Genomic DNA, 22,072 nt, shown 5'->3' with positions numbered 1-22,072 from the left:
GAAAAACCCATCCTAGAACTCATATGCAATTTCAACAGTACCACTAGAGAGAATGAAAAGACAATTAAGAATGGCTGAATGGATTTGTAAACCACGTGATATCAAAGCACCTGGTGGTGCTATGGGTTAGGCGTTGAGTTGCTAACCACAAGGTCGGAGGTTGAAACACACACGTCACTCCGTGGGAGAAAAGCTGCAGCAGTCTGCGCCTAGAGAGTCAACAGTCTCAGAACATTGTGGGGTTGCTGAGTTGGAGTCTACGCAGTGGGAGCGGCACCATGTGTTGTTAACATCGGAATGTATTAAAAATGCCTTTAAGTCAACAACAATTTCTAAGTGGCCACAAGACATGAGTAGACATCTCTCTGAAGATAGAAAAATGACCAATAAGCACATGAAAAGATGCTAAAAGGTCATTAGTTGTTAGCAAAATGCAAATCAAAATATGACTGAAGTCACTTCACACCCACTGGGAGGGCTATTAAAAAAACAAAACAAAAAAACCCAGAAAAAAGTGTTTGTAAGGCTGTGGCGGATTTGGTATTCTTTGTTCAATAGTAGGGGTAATGTAAAATGGTAGCTACCATGGAAAGAAACTTGGCAGTTGCTCAGGAAGTTAACACAGAAGTGTCACATGGCCCAATAATTCCACTTGCAGGTGTACACTCAAAGAAAAACAAGGACTACTTGTATGCCACTGTTCACATTATTCACAATAACCAAAAGATGGAAGCAACCCAAGTCTACCAACAGAGGGCACTACACAAAATGTCACACCCACACACACACAATGAGCCATGAAAAAAAAGATGGTCTGACCATGCTACAAAATGGAATGAAAGCATTATGCTGAGCGAAATACACCAGTCACAAAAGGACAAATATTGTATAATTTCATGAGTAATTCTACATGAACTACCAAGATAGCCAAATTCAGAGAGACAGGTTAGAGTTCCTATTTGGGGTGATGAAAACTTTTGGAAGCGTATCCTGGAGATGGTTACAACATTGTGAAAGTCATGTCACTCACTTTCAATTGTGTACTTAAAAAAGTGCTTAAAATAGCCAACTTTTGTTATCGATAATCTTACAATAAAGTTTTTTTAAATCCAAAGTTTAAGAGGGAAATAGGGACACTTGAATAAAAGAAAATAGATCCACAGAATAATGTTCATAAGTAAAAAGCAAACAGATGTGTAGTCATAGAAAAAGGAAATGTTATTTCATTCATTATAATTTTTATTTTGAATAGCTTCAATCAAAAAAGATTTCATAAGGTTATTTACAGTTTTGAATGTACAATTATGAATGTGTGCCTTTTTTGACAACAGGGTACCATTCTTGAGCAGCAATACACTTTTAAAAATATAAAGATGCTGTAGCATTTCTGATATAAAGTTACTTAAAAAACCCCAAGGTCTTAGGGAATTCACAAATCATAACAGGAAGTAGCTGTTTTATTCATTTAATGTGTACATAATTACCAAATTTTAATACATTAAAAATAGGTGTAAATGCTCACAAGACTATACAAAATTAACACCCCATTTATACAGATATATTTTTAAAAATCCCAACCACCTCCCCCATATATATACAAAACAAAGCAAAAACCAAAAGACTTACTTCCAGATATGTCAAAATTACATGCATGGAATCTTAAGAATGTTTCCTAAAGCTTGAATTGTACTCTTTTCTGGATGTTTTAACGACAGCTGTTTTTGAAACAGACTCCATAAATGTATTGATATATTATTTATCATGCTTCAGAAACTGTGCAGCACTTCAATGAACATAAACAAAATAAATAGTACAGGCTGCGGCAGTTTTATTTAAATGCAAGTGCAATTTGGAAAGCTTTCAAATCTGAGGATTATAAAACTAATATAAAAAAAGGATTCTTTTGTTGTTGCTGTTGGCTTAGCCACTTTCATTCAAGCATTATCTGCAGCATTGCTTTACAGCAGTTGGTGCCATAGATACGAAACATATAATACCACTATTTATATTTGAGGGAGGAGGGGAAAAGAAAAACTTTAAACAACCCTGAGGGAGACACACATTAAAAATCTTGTTATTTATTTAAAAAGTTACATATCATTATTTAACAATTACTTCCTCAGACATTTCTGTCCTTATGTGCATAAATAAAATTTAAATCCGTAATATTTATTAATCTTAATACATCAAAATAATATATGTACAGATTTTTAAATTTAGGTCTGTATACACTCAAATAATTTAATGTTAACGTAAGAATCAAAATTACTATGTACTGGAGACCTACACAGAGAAGACCCCATCCCTCCATGGCACTGTGAAGGACCCACACCTGCACTCCCAGTCTTCAGACAGCCACCCATCACGGCGTCAGCAACCGGCCGCCCATCTATGTTCAAAACTAACGTCCTACAAACGCTCTTCCAATTACCAAAAAATCTCACTCCTTTGAAAACAATACGGACATCTGAAATATAAAACCCATATAAACTCTACATGTTTAAAAATAGGGGGGTGGGGAAGAACACTTCAAAAATAGTTATTTATGAACATGCTCTTGGAGGCGTTAAGCACAATTTGATAACTGGATTTTTAAGCTGCTACTTAGCAATTACTTTAAGTCTATGCCTCAATATTTAAAACAAAGGATTAAAAGCACAATTGTGGGAAATGGCTAAACAAGAACACTTGGACATACTGAAAAATATGGAAATTATAAAACTATCAAGAGATTAAGTAACTCTAGAAAACGGTGCTAATTCACAGCTCAAAAGGTCTAAGATGCATAGCTTTATAGAATCATTCATGGAAAAATCATTCTGTAATCTAATGTATTATATACTTTTTAATGGAAAACTTCGATTACAGTTTGTGAGAATCATCACTGGTGACAGCAAGAACAGTGATCCTGAGTGTAACCTACATTTCCTATAGTTACCAAGCATCATCCAAGTCTCTGCAGCATAAAGGAAAGCCATTTGGCTCTACTGTTCTGGATGATATCTGATAAATTATTTCTGTCTATCAAGGAAATAATGATCAGCCAGAAGTGGGAAGCACAGGTTTGCTACTGGTTTAGGAAGCACACAGGAGAACAAGAGATTCCATTTTGCAGCAGGATTAGTTCTCTGGGTTTATCATCCCTGTAGGGCTTGGTCCCACTGCTGGAAACCTACCTAGAAAACAAACTTTTCAAGAGACTTTAGTATTGTTTCTATCTTAAACATTGACCACAGAGAAAGGTGGGGAAAAAAAAGGTTTTCCACGTTTCTTTTGGCTCAATGCGTATTTATTGTTGGATTTTTTTTTTATTCCTTCATGCTTTTGTTTTTCTCCTCCAAAATTGCCACAAATGTGTTTCTTTGTAAATAGATTATCTGATTTCAAATAGGTAAAATCTGGCATTTGGCGCCACCTAATGACATAAAACAAATGGCCACCACGCACACAGTGCATTGAAAACAATCAGCAGTCATTCAAACCAGCTCATTCTCCCCCTTTTCAATTCCATTACTCAGGAAAGACATAGAGCCAACTTAGAAAATCTTGGAGGAGATGCTAAGAATTTAAATACAAGACCCTAACTATTATCCTATGTCTTTAAATAATTAAAAAGGTCAAAGTAGCAAAGAAAATAACATTTAAAATAATATAAAGCATAAAAAAGGAAAACGAAACAAAAATCCTACCCAGATATGAAGCTATTAGAATGAGAGATTTACATGTACTGGGCAAAGGAAGGGAATCTTCTTCACCTCATGAAAAAGGTCTACATCATTGAACTGAAGCGACTTTAACAACTGATACCACGTACAGCACACGATCCATTTAATAGCTTTGACAGACATCACACGAAGGCAGTGAAGCACCTTGCTGATTAGAAAAATAAAACCCAGGTAGTTTGTACAGAAAATATAAAAGCGTCCTAAGTGGAAATTACCTGAGTTGTTCTATCAGCAATATCATATAATCTCACTCCTAACTCTGGGCTATCAAAAGGAAGAGCATTATACAAATTATTTGGAAAAAAATATTGGAATCAGATGAATGCAAGGTTGTGACTTGTTTTCACTAGAGACTCAATAACTACCATTTCTTTTTATTAATCACACAGCTAGGACCTGTGTGTAGACAATGACTTTTTCTACCAAGATGGACTATAAAAATACATTTAAAGGAGACAGTCAATCCTGAAAAACCTACTAAACATTGAAGATAGCAATCAAGAAAAGATCTGAAAATGCGTACACTATTTGAAGTTGGCGATCACAAGACTTCACAGATGGATTGACTGACAAGCCAGTACCTTTTGTTTTGTTTAAAGCAAACGAATGAACAAGGCTCTAAAATCAACGGTTGTAACCTAAAGAGCACGAGGGGGCTCGAATGAACTGGCCTCACTCTTGACACACAAGATCCTGGAAGCCTGTTTCCTTGAACACTGCGCTGAGCACACCACAAAGAGCGCGGCCACGTCACTGCAGTGTGAGAGTGATCTGACACGACCCGTTCTCCCTCAGTAAAGCCTTAGCTTCTGTGGTTGTCTGTGGCTTGGGTGGCCATTCTGGGTCCACCAAGAGCTCCTGCGCCAAGTACATGTACTTTGCCTTTGGTATCTTCTTTTTACAGCTCAGGAACCAGGACAGGCAACACCTCCCCCAACGATCCACTGACTCCTAAGAAAAGAAGGAAAAAGCACACTAGTTGGTTGAAGGCTTCTTTAAACAGGTTTTAACATACTACAAATAGGAGGAAATGATCTCTGAGAACCACACACACATACACACACACACACACACACACACAACCTTAAAAAAAATGCATATTTAGAAAATCCTTTCACTTAGGTCTGGGAGAAATGTATTTTCAATTAGAATTTGTTGTTGTTATTCATGTAATCCGCCTCGTGCTATTTAGTTGCACAAGGGGACTTCAAAGTTTGTGGAAAATTTGCACCATCTTTTACTTCTATTTTTGTACTTTTTGAAGTCCCTTCTCATGTACCAAAACCCTTTGTGGTACAGAAACCACAAAATGTCTAATATATTAAGAATAACTTTACTCACAAAGAGAAAATATCTGGATATTATTCATATTCTGATATTCAAATATCTGAATGCCTTTCATATTCTATGCCAAACTACCAGTGGGCACTATTTGTTCCTAGCCACTCAGCCACTTGACCATTTTTTGGAGAAGATAGTAGTGTAAAGATATTATTATTAGTGTTACTACCATCTTTGAAAAATGTAAGCTTGAAGTAAATAATTCTAACACAAAGTCTGAATTTAGACCATGCTTAGTAATGGTAATCACTTACTAAAAATCAAATTCTCACCAATACAAAAAACCCAGAAATTTTATTTTACTAAGTCAGTTTCCTTTGGTACTCTATTGAGAAAAAGAGGTTCATAGAAAGTTTCAAAGCAATTATTTCTTAGTTATCATTTTATTATTAAAAGCACTTTTGCCACTGAAATCCTTCTGATCATTCAGGATGTTATTATTAAGTGTGCCCTTATAAAATAATTAAGAAAACAACAAATCAGTGTTTCTAGTTATTGTATGGTTGTTAGGATCTAGCAAGCCAGTCGCAGCTCAGAGCAGCCCTATACACAGTAGAACGAATGAAGCAAAGTCGTGTGCACCATCCCCACCATCATAATGTTGGAGCCCATCATTGCAGCCACAGTGTCAATCCATCTCCTTGAAGGGCTTCCTCTTTTTTGCTGACCTTTGCCTTTCCCAAGCCTGATGTCTGTTTATTAGGGAAGGGTCTCTCCTGATAAGATGTACAAAGTATGTGAGACCAAGTCTCACCATCCTCACTTCTAAACAAGAAAAGCTTGTTTGTTCATCTGACAGTCCACAGTATATATTTTCAATATTCTTTGCCAACACCATAATTCAAACACACAGATTCTTCTTCAGTGTCCCTTATTCAATGTCCAGCTTTCACATACATATGAGGTGACTGAAAATGTCATGGTGTGGGCCAGGTGCACTTCAGTCTTTAAAGCAGCATCCTTGCTCTTCCACCCTTTACAGAGGCCTTGTGCAGTGCATTTGCTCCATACTGTTTGTCGTTTGCTTTCTTGTCTCTGGTTCCCAAAGCATTGACTGTGGATCCTAGCAAAATCAAATCCTTGACAACTTCAATCTTTTCTCCACTTACCACCATGTTGTTTCCTGGTTCAGCTGTTAGGAATTTGATTTCCTTCACACTGAGTTGTAGTCCATGCTGAAGGGTATGGTTCTTAATCCTCACCAGCAAGTGCTTCAAGTCCTCTTCATGCTCCGCAAGTAAGGCTGTGGCCATCATCACAATTAATTATCCTTCCTCTAATCCTGATGCCGAGTGCTTCCTCATAATCTAGCATCTTAGATTATTTGCTCAATAGACACGACCCTTTCCTGACTGCAAATCATGTGGTATTGCTTTGTTGTGCTAGCAAGACACCCTCTTGGCTCATGTACAGACCCCACATGAGTATATTAAAAGTGTTGGAAATTCCCATTCCTCTCAATGTTACTGATAGTCTGCTATGATCCACACAGTCAAATAACTTTGCAGTCAATAAAACACAAATAAAAGTAAACATCTTTCTGGTTTTCTGACTTCAGCCAAGATTTAACTGACATCAGCAATGATATCCTCTCATGCCACATCTTCTAAATCCAGCTTGAATTTCTGGCAGCTTCCTGTCAGTGTACTGCTGCAACTGTTAACGAATGATCGTCATCAAAATGTTACTTGCGTGTGATATTAATGATGCTGTTAAATGACCGGTACATTGTTGGGTCACTTTTTTTTGGAATGGAAACAAATATGGATCTCTTCCCGTCAGTTGGCTAGGTGGTTGTTTTCCAAATTTCTTGGCACAGGTTTTATCAGCTGGTTAAAGCATTTCATTTTGCATTCATTCTATCAGTTACTGGAGCCTTGTATTTGGCTGCTAATGCCTTCAGTGCAGCTTGAACTTCTTCCTTCAACACCATCGGTTCTTGATCATATGCTACCTCTTGAAGTGGATGAATTTGACTTGTTCTTTTTAGTACCATGACTCTGTATTTTTTCCATCTTCTTTTGATGGTTCCTGCATCATTCAATAATTTACCCATAGAATTCTTCAATATTGCACCTTAAGGCCTGACTTTCTCCTTCAGTTATTTCAGCGTGCAATGTGTTCCACGTGGTTTTCCTTTTTAGCGATTAAACTACAGGTTAGTACATTTCATTATACTACTTTCCTGAAGTCTTCTCCAGCTGCTTTTTGAAATTTTCTACCCAGTTCATTTACTTCATTTCTTCCGCTACCGTTCAAGAGCCTCGTGTGACACCCTCTTCTTCATGTATTTTTAATGACCTTTCGCTTTTGTCATTAATAATGTTCTTGATGTCATCGCACAGCTACCAGGTCTTCTGTCATTAGTGTCCAACATGTCAAAGCTGTTCTTGAGATGTCTGACATTCAGGTGGGATATACGAAGTCGTATTTTGGCTCTCGAGGATGTTTTCATTTTCAAGATCAACCTGAACTGACACGTGAGCAACTGAAGGTCAGTTCCACAGCTGACCCCTGCCTTGTTTTGGTTGATAACATCGGACTCCTCTATTGTCTCTTCCCGCAGCTGTAGTCCATTTGATTCCTCTGTATTCTATATGCCTAAGTCTACGTGGACAGCTGCCGTCTATGTGTTGAAAAAAGGTATTTGCAATCAAATAGTCATTGGTCTTTGTTTGGTCTGCACAGTTCTATCATGAGCTCCCTGGCTTCATTTCTGTCACCAAGGTCATCCTGCCCAACTACTTTCTCTTGCTCTTTATTTCCAACTTTTGCATTCCAATCACCGATAATTATCATCTTGATTATATGTTTGATCCATTTTAGGCTTAATAAGTGGTAAAATTTTCAATTTCTTCATCACTAGCTTTAGTTGTTGGTGTGTAAATCACAATAATAGTTGTATTAATTGGACTTCCTTATATGTGTATAGATTTTATCCTATCACCGACAGCATAGTACTTCAACATATGTCTTGAAAGGTTCTTTTTATTTCTTCGTTATTTATTGTTTATATATATTTTAAAAATTATTTTATTGGGGACTCATATAATTCTTATCACAATCCATATATACATCCACTGTGTCAAACACATATGTACATTTGTTGCCATCATCGTTCTCAAAACATTAAATGCAACATCATTCTTATCATAGTAAACTACATGACTCATTAAAAATGGCTTAATCAACTCCACTTCGGCTCTCTAATGCCCAAGATACCTATGCTTATTCATTTCATTTTGATTACTTCCAATTTTCCTACTATATTCACGCTTTGTAAATTCCATGTACCAATTATTAATAGATGTTTCATTTTGCATCATACCATTAGGCTCTGGGGGGATATACATTACTTGGAAGATTATTCATTAGGTAGCCCTCTTTATTGCCATAGTGTAAAATGTCACTATCTTAAATGAAGTTCACAAAAAATTTAGCATTAGGATACAGAAGAGACTAATTAAAGTGATTCAAATAATAGGAAAAAAGTCCGTTCCAGTATCAGCACATATACTAAAAACGTGTTTAACCTTGGATTACAGTTTCCCACTTAAAATTTACTTTTTCCAAAAGTGGTCTTAAATTTTTCAATCTAATGGCCAAAAATATCACTGTTCCTAAATTAATCTGAAATGTGTCACTTTTGTGTTATGGCAAGTATCACCGTTGAAAGATCACAGAAAAAGGCTAATGTTGATTGCTGACTGTATAAAAACCAGAAACATAATTATACAAGCCTTTGTCAGTCCCCATGAAACCGCCAAATTGAAGAGGAATGCTGACAGCAAGCTGAATTTAGGAGAGTTTGGAAAGTCACGCACACCTCTAGGGTGCTAAGTCAGAAAGGCTGGCTTGTTTATAGTAGGGTTCTAGTTCCTATTAGCAAATTTATACTAAATATGTGTACGCATGTCTCTGTAATCACTGAATTAGTATTGTTTTCTCAGTACTATAATTGTCATAGTCTTGGTAAGGTGCCTTAAAAAATCCACTCAAAGAGGTGGTGTCAGAGGGATCTGCCAGAACAGTTAAATTTAAGGCAAAAGAGGTCAGCCAAAAGATTAGAGTAACTGTTCTTGGGAGCCACAGAGGGGTAATCTTGGTAGATTTTCTTCAAGGACACAGGACGATCATGGGGACTTACTTTGAATTAGCTTTAAGAAAATAGAAAACTGCAACGGTGAGGGAAAGGCCAGGAAAGTTGTGCAAAGGAATTTTTTCCCATCCAGACAGTGCGCCCACGACCCTAGGAGAATGTCACAGGGGAGCCTTGGTTCATTACCCACCCTGCAGCCTGGATCTTGCCCCTTCAGGCCTCTTGTTCCCCTAACTCTCACAGCATGTACGAAGAACACTATTTGAGTTCCAAGGAGGCCAAAACTGCCACTTCGATTCGGTGCAAATCAGGAAGCCCGGATATCAAATGCAGAAAGGAATGGAAATACTGTCTTCAGACGAGCATAGGCCTACATGAGGCACATGTCAAGAAACAACAGCTTCACATTTTGTTATTTTTGTTTCATATTGGTTTCTATGATTACTTCGTGTAGCAATACCTTTAGACTTACCCGCTTATAATATCTAATTTCATTGTTCCCTACCTGTGGAAAGTGAGGCAAACAATACAGTTAAAACTAACTTAATTGCAATTAGAATCATAACTGAATGGTATTCTTTTTACATGAATGTACATGTTTTTTAAAAAATCCTCATGCCCCTATTAAAAAAGCAATATACACTTGTCGTAATTTCAAAGCAAAATAAAAAAAACTTTTAAGTGAGGTAGAACATTAAGTATCCCCCCTACACCATAATTAGAAAAATATTTTATTCCTGAACCCTCACCTGCCCCAAATATCACACACACAAAATGAAAATAGAGGTTTGTTAGTTTATGAATACACATGCATGCCATGAACCCCTCAAACACAGAGAGAAGGACAATGTGCTACCGGCATGCTAGAAGGGGAGAGAAATCACAGATGTGAGCACGGAGGCCCGGGAGCACAGGGAGCCAGGGCAACACAGAGGACAAGGCGTGGGGCGGCACAAGCGCTAGAACGAACACTTGGGCCTCGCAAAATCCCTAGGCCATTAGAGCCGGGAAGCAGGAGAACACGGAGACTACAGCCACGGGAGTTTTTAGTTTGCTTCTGGAAGAGATGCTTCAATAACCAAATGTATTCCCCAGATGAGAGAGCCTGCCACAGATCACCACAGAAACGAGAGTTTTCAAAAAGATTGAGAGAAAATTCTCCTGCCTCTCAGACCGTTCCAAGCTGTTCATTCCAGAACCCCATGCCAGTTTTCTTTAGGCAATGGTTTTCAGGAAAAGTTCTCATGAGATGCATGAAGATATAAAGCCATGCTTGTGGGGGGAAAAAAAAGTAGTGTCATGGTACTCTGGGATTTCATACAAGTCTTCTTCCATACCAATCCTGAATAAGAACAAATATGTTTATAATTAATATTCCTTCTAAATATGCTTAAATAAAGACTACAGTTAACACTTGGATATTTCAAAAAAAAAAACGAAAATACGATTAGGCACAAATCCTCAGGTGGGATTAAACTATACGATAGCCTGTAGAATCATTACATGCTACACTCATGTGCTTGGGAACAGAATCAAAATCTATGAATCATTGTACTTGTGTCTGCTACTAAGTGGTCTCTAGACACAAGAAAGACCTAATAAGAGGATACAGCACAAACAATCTCCAGTAGAGTTAATGTTTCACAGAAAACCAAAGGTGATGGGCCTTGCCCTGGGGATTGTCATTCAGTAGGTCTAGGACAGGTGCCCTTGTGGCACCGTGGTTAAGCACTTGGCTGCTAACCAAAAGGGTTGGCAGTTTGAACCCACCATCTGCTCCTGGGGAGAAAGATAGAAAGTCTGTTTCTGTACAGAAGTCTCGGAAACCCCAGGGAGCAGTTCTACTCTGTCCTATAGGGTTGCTATGAGTTGGAATCATTTAGACAGCAATGGGCTTAGGTCTAGGGTGCAGTTTAAGACATTTTTACAAACACCTTTGCTTAGGAAAAAAAATCCAAATTATTAAGCACTTTTTTGTTAGTTTTTAATTCTGAGAAAAAGTATGAACATCAGGGGCTGCTAAAAATTTATGGGGGAAAATATATTGCAACATAAAAGCTCTAATTCTTAGTATCAGCCAACCGTTGTTACCCTGGTTCAATCTAATTCAGTAGGCAATTACTGAGGCTACTGGACATCAGGAATAAAAATCAATATGGAAAGCAAGTTACTCTGATGTAAAAATCCTACTTCCTGGAACTAAACTGGGTAGCTACATGAACAGTCAGTTGTCCAGCTAAGACGTGTAAAATGTCTACTATGATGTAGAATGATACCTACCAGTCAATTTGGTCTTTAAACAACAGGTGGCAGTTGTGCAGTGTGACGGCTGTGGGACTAGTAAGCCTGGATTTAAATCCAGTTCTCTCTTTTTTAAACCATTTTATTGGGGGCTCATACAACTCTTATCACAATCCATATATACATCCATTGTGTCAAGCACATCTGTACTAACACATGACCAAAGAAATTATTTTCTCATACGGTTGTAATAGCAGCAGAGGGAATGTATACCAAATGCCTTGCATGATGTCTGCCGTATGTAGGTATTGAAAATAAGAGCTAATGTTTGTCTCCCTGGTGGAATTTGATCATGACATGACTTGACACCTCTGTGACCCCGTAAATGATACATGTGACCGACAACTGCGGCGAAGTGGAAAGATGACGCCCCTTGTGATCAGAAACTCTGGGTTTAGTCCTCACCCTGCCATTCATTAGATGGCAGGACAAATGCATGCTCTGCTGCTTTATTATTTTCTGAAACAAGATTAAAACTATCTTAAGATTTGAAGGCTCCTGGAGGTGTCCCACATAAAATTACCTATAAAAGATAACATCTCACCATTACGATGCTATTACAAAGTTCAGTTACCATTATTTCCTCCCTTCAACAATTCTCTTTTGAAGTGTGGTTTACGATGGAAAAGGCCAGGTTATGTTTGCCAGTCACTGCCTACCCAGTGGTATGAATACCCCTGGCAGAGCCCAGGCATCTTGGACATGGTTCCAGAGGTTTCCAGTGGAGGTTCTTGACTTCTCAAGTCATCTGTATAAGGCCTGAAGCCTTAGTACAATTCCAGCCCAACCGAGTGTCCCCAGACCTACATGGTAAGGAAGAAAGATGTGGTGAAGCACCCTAAAAGGCTGGGAGGTGCAGTCCGAGAAGACGTCTTGCATGGGCTTCAAGGAAGACTAGAGTGAGCAGATGTGTAGTAGAGGCTTTGGGTGGGTAGGAAGGAGCTGAAATCCTAAGAGCAGCAGGTTAACTCTCACCGCTACTTTCTTTCTCACGGATTAGTTTATCAAGCTCATACTACTGACATTTTAAGCTGAAAAATTCTTTATTGTGCACACGGTTCAGCAGCATCCCTGGCATGTCCCAACCACATGCCAGTAGCCACCTCCAGTTGCAACAACCCAAAATGTCCTCCAAAGACCTCAAGTCGAATCTGACTCATAGCAACCATGTAAGGACAGGCCTCTGTGGGTTTCCCTGGTTATAACTCTATGGGAGTAGAAAGTCTCATCTTTCTCCTGCAGAGTGGCTGGTAGTTTCAAACTGCTGGCCTTTTGGCTAACAGTCCAACTCATATAATCTAATATGTCAGCAGGGCTCCTAATACAATGTCCCCAGACATTACCAAATGGGAGATAACTGCCTCTGATTACAAAACCATCAATGGCTGAGGGGTGCCACATAGGGACAGCAAAACCACATCACTCGTAGAAACGTCAGAAGGTGACAGTGGATGACTGTGCTAAATGGTTATATAACATGCTCTTTACAAAGCCTGCCACTTGAAAAACACTTCCTTAATCAAAACTGCATCAGTGGAAGATTGTTCTTTTCTACCTAGTGATTCTGACTCAATCAAAACACTGGAGCCTGTCCCACCTCCACCACTGTCAACCTTCACCCTCCCCTACACATGGTAGAGGTCAGAGCTGACGTGAGACACCCAACTCTAAAAATTAGGGCAGATCTATTCAACAAACACCTCTCAAAAACACAGATTTTAAGCAAATCATAGAATTGTCTGCCACTTACTTTTGGTAGGAAAGCAAAGATAGGGCCTATGGTATCTGCTTTTGACTAAATTGGGGTAGTATTCTTCTGTAGAACACATTGTTTACGGTACTGATCAACACAGATTTCTCTAGAGAGGCTGAAAATTCAGTTTAAATATTTTCTTCAATCTTGGGCCTTGCCAATGCAAATATTTAATTTAAGGACTACTGTTATGAGCCAAAATAAACCCTTAGAAAAATGTAGTGAAGTAACCACAGGGGGCGGGGGGCAGGCAGGGATAGGAATTCACTGAAGGATTTAAGCTCTGGGCATATACACCCATTACGATGAGGAGCAACTGGACACTGCACTGAGACTCTGACACACTGAGACTCTCGCCTTTGAGGATAACAACGAGACCATCATACAACAAAAGAAGCAGAAACACATTCCAGATTCTTCCCATCAATATTCCTTATAAAACAGTACAAAAAAGTTATGTCTCTTATTAAGACAATCCTATGATATTATGTAGGGGCATGAAGCCTGGTGAATCATCAAAATCAAACTCAGGAAGCTGGTTTTAGTTGCAAAGGCTAAACATAAAAACATTAACACAGTTCACATGTGCCAAGGAATTTGATTTCTTGAACTCCCCAAGCTTCCTTGTGGCTCGAGGATGAAAGATTTAAAACTCACATTTGGAAAGTCCACTCCCCACCAACAAACAACAATGGGTATGATAATGAGGGAGCTGAAACTTTATACCAAAGAGTTGGCTCATATCTTTGATGGCAATATTCTCAAAATACATTTATTATAAACACTTACACTTTCTATCAAGAGTTACCTCAACATCCTAACACTAGGATTTTTTTTTTTTTTGGCCATGCTCTTTCTTTGTTTTAAACCACAAAGCTAATGCTATCTTTCAAATATTTTGCTATAAATACCTGAAAGTCAAAAGCCATAAGCCCTCGTCTATATAAAGGCGAACAGTATTTCCGAAGATTTCCTGATTGATGAGACCTAAGTTGAGGTAAGCAACAAAACAATCATCCTCCACTCGCAAAAAAAGACAAAATAATCAATAAATCAGAAATGTCTTCAAAATGTGTCTTTGAGCTCTGATCTAAGAAAAAAACCTTCCTACCTCAAAATTCTGTTTTCATGAATCTCAGCTTCTAGTGAGACTCATGAAAACTGAAAATATAGTATTTAGAGCAGAGAGAAACGGAAAAATTACCTCTCACCCATGAGGGTAAAACTACAATCTTTACACACATATAGATGATTAGGATTGGAATGGAAAAGAGACTTATGAAATCTTTGAAGTCCTGAAAAGCCTGCAGACAAATGTTTCTCACACATCTTGTTGGATTTCTTAAAAGAAAAAAAATGAGATGCAAGGCATGGAAGAAAATGTTTAAGCAACATATAACTGAATCCCACTCTACATAAGGCAAAAGGAACAGCTTAAACAGCCTATAAATACGTGAAGAATTGATAGTAAGTGCGGATTCCCAACCTGTGGTGGCTGTGTGGTGGTGAAGCGATATTCTCCTTGTTTGTCTCGACTGAACACAACTTTCCAAAGGACCATGTCAAGGAAGAAGTTCTGAGAGATAGCCAGTGAGTTAAGAATTAAAAAGGACTAAGTCATTCTTTATTAATGTGAACATTTAAAAAAGCTCACACAATGCTGCATCATAGGTGAGAAACATGGTTTTGACTTTCATACAGAGAACTTCAGTTAATACTGCAAAATTATGAGTAACAACAGAGCTCTATAACAAATATAAATAATTGTAAAAAACCTTGAATGGGAGTTCTACATTTTCCACCCTACAATGGCTTTTTAAGGATTCTCAGATCTTTCCCATATTAAAACAATGCTTAGAATGATGCCTTCTCTTCTTAACATTATTTTCACTGAGTGAATACCCAGCAACTATTAAACAAGTATGAAATCACTGGAGCTCAATATAAGCAATTATTTTGTTCTTAAGTGAATAACTTAAGCAACGATGAAAGAAGTGCCTAAAAATTCAAGCCTTACAGTTTTTCTTATCTTATTAATAACATGAGTGAAAAATAAATTTAAGACTGTAGAAAAGGAAAAACATTCATAATGTGACATTATTAGGTGTGCTTCCTAATATCCAAAAATCCATTCTACTGGGCCACTGGTGGTGGTACCATAATATCCATGCTGCCCACTGTATCTAAAGACCAAGTTTATTTTTAAAGTATAATTGAAATCTAGTATAATTTCTCAGTCAAAAACTATTACCATGACCTTAATTTTAAGCCAAAAGCAAACCCCTTATTTTAAAATTGTAACTTTATCTCCCTTTTATTACTAAGATGAAGAATGAATTACACAAGTTCTGCAAGCAGATCAAAGTTTATAAATAAGCAGCATAGGAGAACTTGCCAGATCCTTTTAGGGAAGCTGATTCCAAGGTAAGCCTAATGTGAGGATCACTGAGCAATAGACAATGGAGATTTAATACATCTGGAGGTTATTCCAGAGTAAATACCAAGGAGGAGAATCTAGGAACTAATTCTGAGACTAGCTAAGTCCACAATGATCATTATTTCATATATTTAATATTTTTTATATGTAGTGGCAGAAGTATAACAATAATAATTCCTTCTTTAGCCCTTTTGTGAGTCATGGGGCATGTAGTGTCCACTTACACTTTCTGCCTCTTGGGTTTATTAGGAAGTTACTTTGAGTACAAGCTGCCATCTGGTGGAGCCTATATGAATTTAGGCTCCAGATTTAATTCATGAATCTGGAGAAATCTCCACACGTGTATCCCACAATTTATATTAAAATCTTATTACTTCAAAATGATTTCCATTACTGAAAACACAAGGTTTCCACAAAATACTCAAGCAGAATATAATTGTCTTGAAATGGTGAAATGGGAGGCTTTTCCGTCTATCACAGGCATCGGCAGTACATCCCCCACTCTAATTTCAGGACACTGGTTCATCAATTGATGATGGGCTGTGGCCCTTCTTCCTACAATCGCTCATTTCTTTGCTAGCTCACTGCTCATCATCTCCTATCTGCATCTAGTGTAACTAAGTGACACTTTTTAAGTGGACTACTACTACCAGTTCATGAAAAAGCCATAGCTTATCATATAGCCATTATCAGCTAAAATAATTTGGTTATGATGAAAATGAGACTCTGGGAGTTTCCATAATATTACCTGTCTTATTCCCCAATTACCATTAAGTTGCTAAAAGTTCCAAAGCAACAAGATATTCATTTTAGCAGTGCTTACCTCTGTCACAAGAGACACAAGGGCATTGACAAGAACAATGATAAGCATCCTTTTACGCCACGCTTCTGGTACACACACTATCTGCAGGATAAAACATTAGTGTTAAAATTTTAATATTATAGTGCTGTTGCCATTGTAGCCTTACACCATAATCTCCAAGTTTACTAAACTCCTACTTTGCGTATCATACATTTTCACATTAGCCACTTAATCTTCAGAAAGTCACAGGATATGTGCTATATTATTTTTCAGATGTCAAAACTGAAAGTTGAAGTAACATAGGTTAAATATAAATCTGTACAGTGGCTGAGCTTAGAGTCATATCCATCTTTGAAGACTTCAAAGCTCAAGCTCTGTGAGATCTTGGAGTCTAATACATCCCTACGTCTTACATCAAACCCCACCTTTAATTAATGAGACAGACATAAAGTAAAACCTACAAAAGCTGGAACTAATGGAAAGTGAAAATGCAAATACTTTCCATAAATATGAGTAATGGAAACGTCGTTAACATTGTACCTGCCTAAGGCAGAAAACTGGTGAGACCTGGGAAAGCAAGGGGGTCACGTCAAGTTCAGCCTCTGACAGGTACTACTGCAAATCAAAATTCTACATTATAAGGGAAATTCATAAAAGAATTATCCAGATCAATTTTTTAATGTAAGAGTATTTTAAAATTCGTGATTAATTTCTAAGGCTTAAAGAATAAAAGGAAAAAGTACTACTCATGCATTGATGCGTTAAATCAGAAAATATTTATCAAGTACCAATAATATTACTATTTCAGGTGGAGGGGCTGATATAATTCAAAATCTTTTAGAAAAGAAACAGTACGGTTACTGCAGGGGGGAAGGAGGAGATGCTATAAATGATCCAAGCAAGAAAGGGTGGTAGTTTTTAACTTTTGAAGGTGGGAAATGGGCTTGAGGTAAACACCGCCCAAAATTCCAAAAAACCAAATGCACTGCCATCGAGTTGATGTCCACTCAGAGTGACCCTTTAGGACAGGGTAGAACTGCCCCTGTGAGTTCCCGAGGCTGTAACTGTTTATGGGAGTAGGTAGAAAGCCTCATCTTGCAACAGCTGGTGGTTTTGAGCCACAGGCCTTGTGGACCACAGTCCAGAGAGTATGCACTATGCACCAGTGTTCCTCCAGGCAAAGACAGAAACAAATTCATTATTTAAAAAGGAAAAGAACTTCAACTGACTAGCCATGAAAAGAGAAGAGACAAGAAAGATGCACATCTGCACACAGATACACATACATAAATGTTTATTAATGACCTGAATGAAGGATGAAACAGAAGAGGCAAGGTTAAGGGAAAAACATGGAGTTTAGTTTTAGACACTGAATTTGAAGGTACAACTGTTGGTGATCCACCCAATTTAATATTTAGAGGTCAATGGATATGCAGGCGTAGAACTTGTCTGTGAATGCTAGTCTGAGAGTCTGCAGTTGGAAGGCATGAGATTCCTTGTACAGTGTGTACAGAGAGAAGAGGTCCATGGACAGGAGAGGACAGGAGGCACACTGCCATGTACGCAACAGGCAGAGGAAGGGGAACCACACTGGGCACTGAGCAGCCACACGGGATAGAAAACCAGACAAGAACAAAGCAGCACAAAATTCCCAAAGGGAATGTAAAGAATGATGGCAGGTTAACTAGGTCAAATACTGCTGAGGAGTAAGGTACAATGGAAAGAAAAGAGTTAAGGAGGTAAGTCCACTACACTGGATCAATAAGAAAATGATCAATCTGCAGCAGGATGGCAGGGGTAGACAGATGCTAGGCTAATTGTAGAGTGTGAAAGGTGAGCAACGCACAGCACTCTTTCAAGTGGTATGGTTGTGAAGTAGAAGGAACATGTGACTAGAGAGACTATGAATGTGCTTGCTTTGTTTTCTCCTTTAGCTAAAAGTCAAGCCTTAAACCCATCAATGTATCCTGTGAGAAGACAGGCACACTCATACAGTGCCTGGTGAGCCTGTGCACTACTAATATTCAATTGTATTAATACCTAATGACAATGAAATTTTAGAATTTTAATTTAGAAACTTTACTTTTGGAAAATTCTACTTTCAGATATTCACCCTGTAGAAATAACATTTTTTCCATAGTGATGGGTACAAGGGTTTGCAGTCAACTATAATTCACCACATTCATCAAAGTAAAAACCTGTGTGATCATTTCAACAGATGCAGCCAAAGTATTAGATAATTAAATTCCCATTCATGGTAACAACATTGCTGAAGAAAGATCCCTTTACCCAATTTAAGGAAAATAAAAGGAACGAGAAGCCAATAGCAAACATCCAATCACTGATGAAATAGAAGCGCTCCCTTTACAGTCAGGAGCAAGCCACAAGGACATGCGAGCACTACAGCCACCTGGAGCTCCAAAGGGTCGGGGAAAGTTTGTGATGATTCGTAAGTCACGTGTTTATATAAAAACCCTAGAAAATCTACAAATTGTAAGAACAAAGTTTGATAAAGCAGTTAGATATGAGTATCAAAATAATTACATCAATATATACAAACTAGCACAAAAGAGTTAAGACACTGATATAATAATTTGAGAAACAAAACTCTAAAGGCTCCAAGGAAGAAATCTAACAAAAAATGAGCAAAAACCTCCAGGAAGAAAATTGTCACAAACTCTTTTGAGAAGTATTAAAGAAGACCTAGAGAAACAGAGTTACATTCATGGAAAGGGAGACTAAATTGAGCCTTCCCAATAATGATTTATAAACAGTGTAATTCTACTTAAAATCCCAAGAGGAGAAGGGTGAAGAAGCTTATGATGAACAACAATGCTACGTGGAAGGTGGAGCCCTACCCAACAATATTACACGACATTTAATAAATAAAGTCACAGTAATCTGACCAATGTGGTACTGGCACAGAGAAAGACAGAATTAAAGACCCAAAACAGGCTAACATGCACTTATCTGGGGAACTGACATAAGACAGGGGTATGATTCAAGATCAGTGGGAAATGTGCTCTATTCACTAATATGCTCCAGTCTATAACAAAAATAACATAAACACAATAAAGCTAATAATGAGTGCAGTCCAAGAATGAAGAAAATGTTCTAAAACAGTAGTGATAACTGTACACTCTTTAATTGTATGTCAATTATATGCCAATAAAACTATTAAAAAGAAAACAAAGCTATATGTAAAAACGTAGTCGAATGCCACATAAGTGTCCGTTTCAGCAATAACTGATCATACATTGTTCTATGGTTCCAACTCCTGTAAAAACTATAAGCATACAATGACTCATACCAAATGTGAATTACTTTGCAGCATGCACCAAAACATTACTATTAGAATTTTATTACGATGTTAAAGATATTTCTGGAAGTGTTCTCTAAGAAACGGGCACTACATACTAAGACAAACCATTGACTGACATCAGATATGAACTACACTTCACTGTTTCAATTTATGTACACTCTACATAGAAAGAGACTTAAAGCTGTAACTTATTCATCAGCTAAGGACTCTCTCTATATTATATGGTATTGGTACAATATACATACTACCAATTTCACAGAACCTATTGTGAATGTTCACTGACTCATAATTGTCATTGGTTTAACAACTAAACGAGGGAGACGAATATGGGAAGTATGATACACTAAGACAAAAAAAGCACTAAACACAAATGAGAAGAAAAAGAAAGTTTAATCTTATTACTGTAAAATTATACATTTGTTTTCAAAAAAATATTATAAGCACATTAAAAAGAAAAACCACTACTTGAAGAGAGAAGGAGCAGCCCAGGTGGCTTAGTGGTTACCTGTGCTGGGCTGCTAACTGCCAGGTCAGCAGTTTGAAACCACCAGCTGCTCCACAGAAGAAAGATGCAGCTTTCCACTCCTGTAAAGAGGTAGTCTTAAAACCCCACAGGGGCAGTTCTACCCCATCCTACTGGCTCACTATGTGTCAGAATTGACTCAATGGCAGTGCATGGGTATAGATCAACTCATTGTGAACTTTTAAAGGAAAGGTAAAATCCTAGAACCCCAACCCCACCAAAAAAAAAGAGTGCAAAAGAGGAGTCAACAATTCAGAGGAAATAAAAATGAACAAGGCTGTGAAAAACACTCAACCTCAGTATTAATGTAAAGCAAGTACAATGACTTTGGGAAACAACTTTGCATACATGATTAAAACTATACTAGAACATACTAGAGGAGATTTTGCCTCTAGTAGTAAATTATGAGTAGGGTGGGTGGGAGTGATTTATCACTGACATTTCTAGGACAATAATATTAATTAATATTTTAAAATTGTTTTCCTAAATGCACCTCTTACTGTTGTGCTCAAGGAGCAGGACTTCCAATCCCACTCCTTTACTATGCCGCTGCTGCCACCCATCCACTAAGAGAGGGATGGAAAGAATGCTCACGGGAGCATCAAAACAGCACAACTACCATCCCAACTGTTTACAATAGAGAATGAAGACGCTAAGTGCGGCATAGTATAGTAATGGGAAGGAAATACAAACTACAACTGAGAACCATGCTGAGAGGGGAAAGTGGCCACAGAAAATTATAGAAAGCAAAAGACCATTTTCACAAAATCAAAAGCAAGAATGTATTTTAAGGCTTCTTACATATATTGTAAAACAAAAAATGAAAAGCAAGAGAATGAGAGAGAAACACTGGAATATGCTCTCAAAGGACCTCGGGAGTAGGGTAGAGGGCGGTGTGCTGACAGTGGGTTACTGATGGAACCGACAATGCTCCTTTTAGTTTGGATGATGGACTGAGGAGTGTTCCTCTTATTATTATGATTATTATGCTTAATAAACTAAATATGTGTACAAATTCTTGTGTACTAATGAAATAAACTTTGTTACTCAGAAATTGTTTAATGAAATAAATGGACATTGAAGAAGAGGCATCAAATGTAAACCACTCAATCGTTTGGTAAAGGGCAGAAAAGCATTATCTGGATTAAAACTATTTTGTTTTTAAAGATCGAGACATTTAATTCGTACACAGAGTGGAACTAAACCAGAAGACTTTAGAAAAGGATAAAGTAACACATCTAGCAAATATAAGTGGCCATTTTAATTATGTTCAAGACTCTGTTTGGGGTATCTTTGGTTTAACATGTCCCCCTGGAATGCAAGTGGTTATGGTGGTTGCTCAGCTCCTAACCCAAAAGTTGGGAGGGTCAATGAAGTGAATCAGAGGGGAATCACAAGAAAGGCCTGGAGACCTACTTCAACTATTGAAAATGCAGAGCAGTGCATTCTGACACACACGGGGTTGCCCACTCCATGACTACTAGTCTGTCTGGTTGGTTTCTTTGGGGATGTCAGGGGGAGGGATTGGTTGGCAGCAGTTAATTTAGCTGGCATCTTAGAAAATTTAGAGGAGTAAAAAAAAAAAAAGGAAAATTTATGAGAACAGGGCCTAGGAGAAGGAATGAGGACCATTTAAATTCTCCCTCAGAGGGGCCGGCCCCAATCCCAACTACTGAGTGGACGCCCGCCCCTCCTCCAGAAGAATTTATTTCAAAAGACGGCATTGAATCTGCAGCTCCTGGAGAGGAACATATCTGATTCGAGCACAC

At 37.9% G+C, this 22,072-nt stretch overlaps 1 protein-coding gene across 5 annotated transcripts in view; it reads right to left on the bottom strand.

Moving 5' to 3' along the window:
* Positions 1 to 1,216: 1,216 nt before the first annotated feature.
* Positions 1,217 to 22,072, bottom strand: part of ATP13A3 (ATPase 13A3) — a 78,493-nt gene continuing 57,637 nt past the window's right edge. For 2 of the 5 annotated variants that reach the window (XM_045287503.1, XM_045287504.1), the window contains 4 exons: positions 16,480 to 16,560; positions 14,706 to 14,795; positions 9,638 to 9,670; positions 1,217 to 4,676 (listed from right to left, as the gene is read on the bottom strand). In XM_045287503.1, the coding sequence (XP_045143438.1) occupies positions 4,476 to 4,676; positions 9,638 to 9,670; positions 14,706 to 14,795; positions 16,480 to 16,560 (405 nt within the window). In that variant the 3' untranslated portion in view covers positions 1,217 to 4,475. The remainder of the gene's footprint in view (positions 4,677 to 9,637; positions 9,671 to 14,705; positions 14,796 to 16,479; positions 16,561 to 22,072) is intronic. The other 3 variants (XM_004712341.2, XM_045287505.1, XM_045287506.1) reach the window with 2 other exon arrangements.

Source organism: Echinops telfairi, unplaced genomic scaffold, assembly GCF_000313985.2.
Source record: "Echinops telfairi isolate 266 unplaced genomic scaffold, ASM31398v2 ScPeMD7_17;HRSCAF=63, whole genome shotgun sequence".
In the NCBI taxonomy this organism is placed as follows: Eukaryota; Metazoa; Chordata; class Mammalia; order Afrosoricida; family Tenrecidae; genus Echinops; species Echinops telfairi.
This window is presented reverse-complemented; position numbering and strand designations above follow the sequence as displayed.